The 9,519-nt window shown below is 35.3% G+C and overlaps 1 protein-coding gene across 1 annotated transcript in view; it reads right to left on the bottom strand.

Annotated features, from left to right (window-relative positions):
- The window catches only part of SHPRH (SNF2 histone linker PHD RING helicase, E3 ubiquitin protein ligase), a 46,957-nt gene that overhangs the window by 649 nt on the left and 36,789 nt on the right, over positions 1 to 9,519 (bottom strand). The window contains exons 24-28 of the mRNA XM_009999983.1: positions 8,297 to 8,485; positions 4,514 to 4,606; positions 3,862 to 3,948; positions 3,226 to 3,404; positions 1,115 to 1,195 (exon numbers count right to left, since the gene is read on the bottom strand). Coding sequence (XP_009998285.1) covers positions 1,115 to 1,195; positions 3,226 to 3,404; positions 3,862 to 3,948; positions 4,514 to 4,606; positions 8,297 to 8,485 — 629 coding nt within the window. The remainder of the gene's footprint in view (positions 1 to 1,114; positions 1,196 to 3,225; positions 3,405 to 3,861; positions 3,949 to 4,513; positions 4,607 to 8,296; positions 8,486 to 9,519) is intronic.

Genomic DNA, 9,519 nt, shown 5'->3' with positions numbered 1-9,519 from the left:
AAACACACTTTCTGTCAGTGAAAACATGTATACTGATCATCTACTTTCCTCGCACATTCTAAGTAAGATTAAAAAATCAATCTACAGTTCCTAACTGTAGATTGTTCAATACAGAACACTGCAGAGGCAGCAGAACATGGGATAATCCGCTTTGCCCTCTTAACATTTAAGAGATGGATTCAGCTTCCAAGTGTAAGGTTTGGTATTACTTTCAGAACATTAGCCCTCACTGGGTTCATTCAACCACTGTGTATTTATCAGAATTTTATATGCAAAAGAACTGCTACTTTACACACATGTAAAATAATTGTTTTCAAAGCTAAAGCTTAAGTCCTTCATAACTACAGGCAAAGACACACATACATTTTTAGTCTCAAAGTTTGTAGCAGCCAAAAAAAAAGGAAAATAACCAACCTTCTTAAACTAAGATCTCATCTAAGATTTGTTATGTGTATACAATAGAGTTAAAGAGGTACAAACCTCTTATACTTTCTGCATCAAAAATGTAAACAGCACTTTCATCCCACTCCCAGTCCATCAATGCATGTAGATTTTGAGAAGATAAACACAGTGAAAACTGCTAACTCCTATCTGTGTCTGCACACCAGACTGACTTCTGAGGTAGCACCTAGACAACTCTTGCATTGACTGCAAAACCAACCAGCATGGCACCGAATGGATAGACTAGGTTTATAATATTAAAAAACACTGAAACAATGAATTAATATCCTATATTAGACCTTATAGTATATGCTGCTACTCCAGTGGCAGTCTAAGTATTACTACATTAATTGCAATGCTTTTATACTAATGGAAATAGGTAAGATAAATCATAACATATAATTTATTAATTCATTAATTCATTTTATTTCATAAAATATACCAAATGTAACCAAAATATTCTTCAGTGAATTACAAATACCTTAAGCTTCAATTTACTGGGACCACATTCAAATGTTTCAAGTCTTCAAGCTTTTTGGTCAGTCAAAACAATTTGAAGTAGACTAGCTGAAGTTTATGTGTAAGATATGCATACCTAACATAAAAGTATGGTTTAGAACTGCTTTTTAATTTTCAGTGCAATAATGATGTTTTAAAAACATACAACACATACCTTCTATCTACAGTTTTCAGCATAGTCTGCATTCTCTCTTCTATTGTTGCTTTTATCAGGAACCTATGAACAATGGTAGGTCTGAATGTGTTTAGAAAAAGAAAACAAGATCAGAAATGAGCAGAAGTTAGGCTGTTACTGTCAAAATTCAAGACCACATTTTTGTCACGTATTATTGAAATACTGCTGAAAAGAGACCTCTGTGTTTTAAGACAAATATTACAAAAGGATTAGCAATTTCCACTGACATTTAAGGATTATTAGTGCCTCTCAGAGCACATGCTTCCACCTGGCTGTATGACACACTAAATGAATATAAGCTGTATTAACTAAAATTCTAAAGCTGATGCTGAGCAAAATTCTGCTTTTTGTGTCCCTGCTATAAACAAACAGTCTCAAGAGCCTAGCCTGACATTTCAAGAAATAACTTTGGCTCACTGATTATACAGAATGTTTATACTGCATTGCCACAAGTCAGCCCAAGAGACAGAGCTCAGTGTGATGGGTAATTAAAGCTCATTTCCATAGCTTTAGCAATAATGTTTTTGAAGATTGAAAATACTGTAACTTTTAAAAAAATGTCAGTAATTGTAGTCAGTAAACACGAAGTTGTAAATACTGGTAAAATATAAAAACCAAAATGTCAATAAACACGAGAACTCCACTTACAAAACAAAATTTCAAAAGAAAAGTTGTAATACACAAAAAAGAAACATCAGGCACGACAAAGTAAAATGAAAAAGTCAGCTCCAAATATATAAATGAAAAATCACTCCAGGCTTCCCAATATAAACATTTTTCAAGATATGAACTCCTGAAAGTGCTTGGATGGTTTTCAAATCTTCAGTTGAAACTTTGGCAGGTAACATTACACAGAGGAATTCTGGGGAAATACTTTGTGATTCATAGCCAAAGGTATACCCAAAAAAAAGAGAAGAACTCAACTGAACTGGGTAATAGCTGCACCAGTGAAATTAAACAGAGTATTCCCTTATGCTCACTGTACTTCAGTACAGCCCATTTCCAAATAAGCCTTGCTGAAGTCTTATTTTTAAGAAATTCAGCAGACATTCTTGCTGGTTTTATTGCAAGGTTTTTGCCAGATCCTTAGTGCCAGCATCATGTAAAATTACAACGCAGGCTGTTGCAATCAGTCAGTCTTACAGTTAATTAAAAAATCTTTATCAACTAAATATCCAGCTGTTCATAACCATTCTTTCACATACATGTTCATTCATTCCTTCTCATTTTGCCTCTGTTTCCAGAACACAAACCCCAATATTATTCTAGAATATTGTTATTCCAGAATTGATTTTCAGCGCTTTTTCTTCTTTATGTACAGGGTTTAAAAATTATTTTTTCAAGTTACATGAAACCTAAGGAAAAAATACACATCTTCTCCCTTCAGCACAAACTTTCCAAAACCTATGTTTCAGTACTAGCCATGAAAAATCTACAACGTTGGAACAAACAAAAGATATGCAAACTTATTAGTGTCTTCAAAAAGATCTAGACAGGGGTGCAGAACTGTAATTTAAAAACTACTAAGTTCTAAAAAGTGCTTTAACTTTCTTTTAGGATAAAAGCAAACCAATCAACAAAAAAAACACAAAAAAACTTTGAAGAACTTGACCAGTTAGAAGGAGTGTCTCAAGGAAACTAGGACTGTGCCTGAACTTAGCCACATATAACATAAATGGTGAGTTGCTCAGACCTGCAAAGCCAAGACATTTCTAGACATGCTTACAAGCAGAACTTCAGCGTTAAAAAGTAAGGTATCAATGGCACATATAAAATAGGCAGCAGCGAAACAAGGTTCTTCAGGATTTTGGACTCAAGAGCCTACACTTTTCCTAAATGCCCAAGTGCCATTTGCTGTTGCATCTTCCTGCCATAGCACAAGAGAACTCCCTAAAATAAACATTGTGTATTTTCAGCAAACTTTATTTTAATCTTTCTTTCCCTTGTATGATCATCTTTAAAAATAGGATTCCCGTGAATACCCTCATCCCCAAAACTCAGAAGTTCAGAGAACTAGATTTATTCTGATTACAGTCTGCAGTTCTATTCTGGACCATATCTAAACCACTCAATGCAGTTTTAACTCTTACTTTGTTTGGCCAATACGATGTACCCTGCCAATAGCCTGTAGCTCATGTGCAGGATTCAGAATGGGTTCCACAAGCAGAACGTGAGTCGCTTCGATGATGTTTAGTCCATTGGAACCAGTGTGAAGGGGCAGCAGCAAAATATTGATGTTGGGGTCATATTTAAATGCAGAGAGATTTTCCTAAAAGGCAAACATCACAGCAGCGTCACAAAAGTTCCTCAATCATGAGTGGGGGGGATACCTTCAAGAAGTTATAGCAGCTACTGCAGACCCCACAGTGACAATCTTGCAGCCTGACTGACTGATCCAAGACCTGTCATTCCAGAACAGCTACTCGACAGTGATCAGGAAGGCAAGAACTTTTTGCAGTATTGATCACTGTCTCATCCTTAACATCCATGTCAATGCTTCTTTCTCACAAGTCAATGTACTGCTGTTCTCCAAAGGCTTTAAACTGAGGCTTTTTGTGATTATGATTTTCAGAATTAATGAGTTAAAGATCAAAGCTTCTTTCAAACAAATTTGCTGCTCTTTCAGTTTCTCAAATGAAGCAATAAAGTAAAAGGATCAAATTAACTTATGTGAACTGTAAACTTCCCCACTGGAAATAATTTTAAGAAAAACAACCTCCACGTACCTGAAATTTACTAATTCCATTGATCTGAGAAAAAATCATGTTGTTGTCATATAAAGCTTTTGAAATTATGTCCAACACATCTTGCCACTGTAAAAAAAACAAAACCCAAACAGAACCAAACAAGTAACTCAGCATTACAAACAGGAACGACAACTAAAATATACTAATTAACTTTTCTAAGAAAGAGTAGGTAAAAAGGCCTTTCAAAATACTAGTACTTGCAATTTCCAAAAAGGGGAAAAAAAGAATAAGTAAAAAGATTTGTGTGCCAGGAACTGAATCTTTCACAAAACTAAATTAAGAAATGTAAATAAAAAGATCAACTTGAATAAAAGAAATTTGTAGCCATCACAAAAGCAGTTTTACAATGTATAAAAAATATCTGGATGTTACATTTAACAATATCTACAATTCCTAATGCTCCCGTTTAAATCTAAGCATTTGCCCTTTAAAGAAACAAGCTCTTACATCTGTTGACTACAATCATTGTTCATGTCCCAGTTACATGAATCGCCCTACAAATTCTGAAAACAATCAAGTAGCTGTACAGAGTGATTCAACATTTTGGTAGCTAAACTAATTCCTGAAAATAGTATGATCGATTTAAACACACACACACTCAAAGACAAGACGTAAAGAAGATGATTAATACCGTTGAGAAAACTAAGGATTTAGCTCCTGGATCTTTAAACTGAATTTTCTTCAGTGTTCGGACCACAGCTTCCACTTTGGTGGAGTGACTTCCCTTTGAAAAGTCAAAGAACAGCATTAGTAAAGTAGGATATTAAACAACACCTTCCACATTCATTGTTTTATTAAATAATGTTATAATAGGACTCCTACATATTTTACACAGACTTAAAAATTAGCAACCTGGAGGAAGAGCAGGTTAGGTACCACTGAACTGCTTTTATACCTCCGTTGTAAGGCACAGCCATGGGGTCAGTGATGTGTGACACAGAACATGGACGAATGATGCACCACACAGATACACCACTCTGGTCTGCATGAGGCAGGATGGATAGCCCAAGCAGTGCAGTTGCCAGGCCTCCTGAGATTTAACTTAGCGGCACAATCTTCAAATAAATCTTCCAAATGCACATTTAATGTCATACCTCTTGAAAACTAGCAATGAAAAAAACCTACCCAAATGCTCTTTCTATTGCTTTTTTTTCTCACTCTGGCAACACCAAACTTATGCTCAGTACTATGAAGCCTGTTAATTATATTTAAAATAGTAAGATATTTCTAAAAATAATTAATTATTCAAGGATTGCACACTGCAATCAAAACATTCTTCATATTCTGTATTCAGAATTATTTCAGTGCTTAACAAATCCAATACTGTGTTCTACTGCTTGTCCACTTTGATTTCTGAATTTCTCCCTCGTCCCTTCAGTCAGTAAGGGGATTCTGAGATCATCTCTTTAATAACTCTCTCTGCTTCCTTCAGTAACTCTACTTTCTTCAGTACGTACTTTGCATTATAGAAATTTTACCTAATGTGTTTTTTTAAGAAGCCCTTATTTAATTTCCTTACTAGTTCTTACATGCATAGTAATTTCAAGCTGCAGTAGATTCAGCTGGGCAAATATTGTTTTATTTCTGTCTGCACCTGTCCTCTGAACATTGAATTAACTATGTTGGCTTGCTACAATGACAGATCAAATTTACTGAAGTTATGCTGCTTGCAGAATTGGCAGGGAAGGATGTCAGAAGTGTAAGCACAAGTTGGGAACCGATGCTGGGCTGCTTGATCATTCATATGTTATAAAGCTAAACAAATGCTCCAGAAATACATGTAAGAGACTTTCTGCAAACTGTTTTACCAAAGCCTGCAATAAGCAGTACCATTTTATTTCCCAGGGTCTTCCATAGTGATTCCAACTCTGTGTCATAGACATAGAAGGAAACCAGCTATTTTCATGACATCTCTTTTGCACCTGGCAGACATTAACACTGTTTCCAAAAGTCAGATAGGCAATTACAAATGCTTATGTCAGTAGGTGTTACCATCAGCAAGGAGAATGCCACATTTGAAGCCCTACAGCAGCCACCCACCCATCACAGCTACCTTGAGTTAGCAGATCTGAAGCTAAATTCTGGTATTTCCTATTAATCCAGGGTAATTTATTTTCTTTTCTGATACCATTCATCTGTAAATCAATTACGACAATTCTTGCTAATCTACTTCTCCTTGACAACTTTTTTTTGGACCTTACCATAGGTCCTGTTTTCCCCTGCTATAAGATAAAGTAGCTTTAGCCACTGATGTTGATCTTTATACCCTTCAGATTTCCTGTGACTCAGGCGTTACAAATATGACTTTGAACAAGATCAGTCAGAGAAACTATAGTGAAGAAAAGAGCACAATGATTAAAGTGGCTACAGTCTTTTTGTTCCAGTTTTAAAAAGAGTATGTGTGCAAAGCTATCCATCCCTCCACTTCCATGATATTAGATAAACTATATTAGACTTAATGAACTAACAATTTACTGAAGTTTTGGTTCACAGCACACAAAAGAAATTCAATTTTGTTCTCCACGTTTACAGAGAGATTAAAGTGAGAGCTGGACCCTTGCTAGAATAAGTTCTTGTTTTTTCAGTCTGTCTTAAAAAAGTGTTACCCCACTCATTACCCATATACCTCAAGTTCATAATTTTGCTGAAATCCAGGTAAGTATTTATAAACATATTAGCTAGTTCTAATAATTATGGAACAGCACAATTTAAGAGAAAAACTACCCTCTAACAAACAATTTCTGTCTCAGATGAGAGGCTGGCAATACCCACTGCAATACTAACCAGACAGTGGAAGCTTTTACAGAACCAAAACATGCAGGGATGCCAGTAATTTCTCAATATAAAACACTCCCATGTCCAGCAGTCCTTTCACATCTAAGACATTAACTTGGCATGGCTAGTGCTGGCATCATTATACCAAGATGTATATGACATACCAGAAGTAAAATAAAGAAGCTGAAAGAGACCAGAGGGACTGAGAAAGTTCAGATTAAATATAAAAACTGAATAAATCACACAATTTTTCACATATATACTGCAAGATAGTGATCTTAACCTCCGTACTGTATAGAAACCATAGTACGGTAGTTATCCTTTGTTAACTATCCTCAAAGGAACATGAGGCAGAATTCTTTAATAATACTGCTCATTTTGATAGTACTTACAATGAAGCTACAATATAAATTGTTGATTTTTTGTGAAATAAGAGTGAGCTTCGCTCAAGATGACATCCAAATTCACACAGAATTCATGTTTCTGCTTTGCCTGAAGTTTTTGGTGCTGAAATACTTCAAGAAAACAATACTACCTTTTACACAGGACAGTAGATGACATGTTCCTGTGTTTTGTTTATGAAGATCAATTATTCTATTTATTTTAACATAATTTATGAAATGTATTTGAAATTTTCTTGTTAGAAAAAGGGTAAAATTTCTAGACTCTGGGGAAATAATATTTTAAAAACAAAGCATGAAGTGAGGTCCTAATCACTAGCACTTCAAAAAAAATAGCCTGTTTACTCCCCCTGGTGCCCCATGCTGTCAACTACTTCAAATAAGTTGAGTTAGGAAGCTTATACTCATAAAATGGAATTCCAGTTGTCCAGGAAGACTGACAAGTAGTGTGAACATGATAGCATTGCTTTCAGTACGGGCCAGCAACCCTAGTATACCCACAAGGTTGAAGGAGACTTGCACAGATACCATGGAACTCTGTTGACATTTTGTTATTACTTTTAACTATACTAACTAGATCAAAACTATGATTGGGATGTCCAGCTGTATTTTAACAATATTTTAATTAAAGATAGCAGCATCACCTAGATAAAAAATATTACCAGTATTAGTCTTTAACCTTTGCATTTTAGTCCAGAGTTCACTATTTTTTCCACAACAGCACTAACCATGGGTATTGGTTTAACACTACTCTGTAACAGACTCGTGCAAAGCAAAAATGTACCTATGCACCACATATGTGTCCGTATTGCTAAAGACTCCTGGAGATGCTTTTTCTTCCTCCACAATTGCCTTCAACCCAATGAACACCCTCTGTTACCAAGAAAAGCAGATATAACAGTGCGACCAGGACTGAATTCCTACGCACTTGTGTTCATTAACTTCTGTCATTAGGAAAACCAACTCAAAAAACCTTTTACTTGACTGGAAAGTGTGTATCCTTTCTTGGGGAAGGATGCAAAAGCATTCATTATACTACAAGAAAGGACTATATACATCATGTCCAGCTCAACAGAAAAATAACTACACCTGTTGTAAACTAAACTAATTCTAAAAGTGAACCTTCTATACCATAAAACTATATGGTAGATTTGTCTGCCTAAATGCAGCACGCAGCAAAACACAACCAATGGGCACTGCTGAGAATTTTGGCCACAAAGCTTACACTAACAATGTACCTTTACAGGAATATCATCCTCCTGATTTGCAGTTTCTGCAGTGAAGACATAGGATATTTCCTTATGAGATGTTGTTTGCCTGCAAATGGCACACTTAATTGAGCTCCGGCGGCTGCCAACACTGTACTGTTCTATGATGATAGCAACACACTCATTACAAAAACAATGTCCACACGTCAACACTGCCCACTACAGAGAATAAAAAAAACACAACACAGTATCAGTTTCAGATCAATGCAAAAAAAACAGTGTACCAATACATGATAAATTACATATTCACAGAAATGTTATTTTCAGGAAATTCAGATTAAAATCGAAGAATTCCAGAATTTTTAGTACTCCAGTTGCAAAGTCTTCCAGCACAGAAAGATTCATGATTCACAGCAGTTCTCTGCATTTGTTGTTAATTTTTTGCATTTTCCCAATTTTAAACTTGAAGAAAGACATCAGTCTTTCATTTCTCTGAATGATCACTCTTAATGCATAGGTTAAGTATACAGTATTAAGTATTTACAACATTTTTTTTAAAATTACACAAATGTTTGTATTGACCTTCTGTACAAGTCTTTAGCTCTACATTCACACTATATCAGTCTTTTTTAATAAAGTCCTCAAGAAAGTGCTTTAATTTTTACATACTGTTAAGTCCTAGACAACATCTTTGGATTTAAGAAGAAAATGGATTTTGAATGAGAGAAGATATAAAAGAACTATTATTTTTTTTTGACAGAATGCATTACGAAACAAGACATTGCATTGCACAAGCTGTCCTTCCTTTGAGGGTCTAGAACATCTGTGCATTAGCTGTGAGCTTCTTTAGCAGAGAAGTAATTTGTATATCAATGCTTTTGCACCTACAAATAGAGTCTTTATCTGTACTATTCTGTTCTGTAGGCCATTCTAAGGAGGAAAAAAACAAACGTTTTAATGGGTGCAAGTAGCAGAGGGGATTGACTAAACCATTGATTATCAAGTGAAAGGTCTCTTAGACTCTGTAATGTTCTTTCAATCATGCAGAAATGTGATGCAAAGCATTTTAAAAGTTCCTTGCAACATGATGGCTACTATTATCTCAAGTCAGTCAAATTTAAAGAAAATACTATTTTTCCTTCAGTGAGCTTCTCCATCTCAGAGATGAAGCATAATGACAGTTACCAGGAGGACACTGGTTTATGCTTACACACGTCTATAGACCTAAGAGAAGCTAAACCACCTTAAAATAG

This window comes from Chaetura pelagica, unplaced genomic scaffold (assembly GCF_000747805.2).
Source record: "Chaetura pelagica isolate M959 unplaced genomic scaffold, ChaPel_1.0 scaffold135, whole genome shotgun sequence".
NCBI classification, from domain to species: Eukaryota; Metazoa; Chordata; class Aves; order Apodiformes; family Apodidae; genus Chaetura; species Chaetura pelagica.
This window is presented reverse-complemented; position numbering and strand designations above follow the sequence as displayed.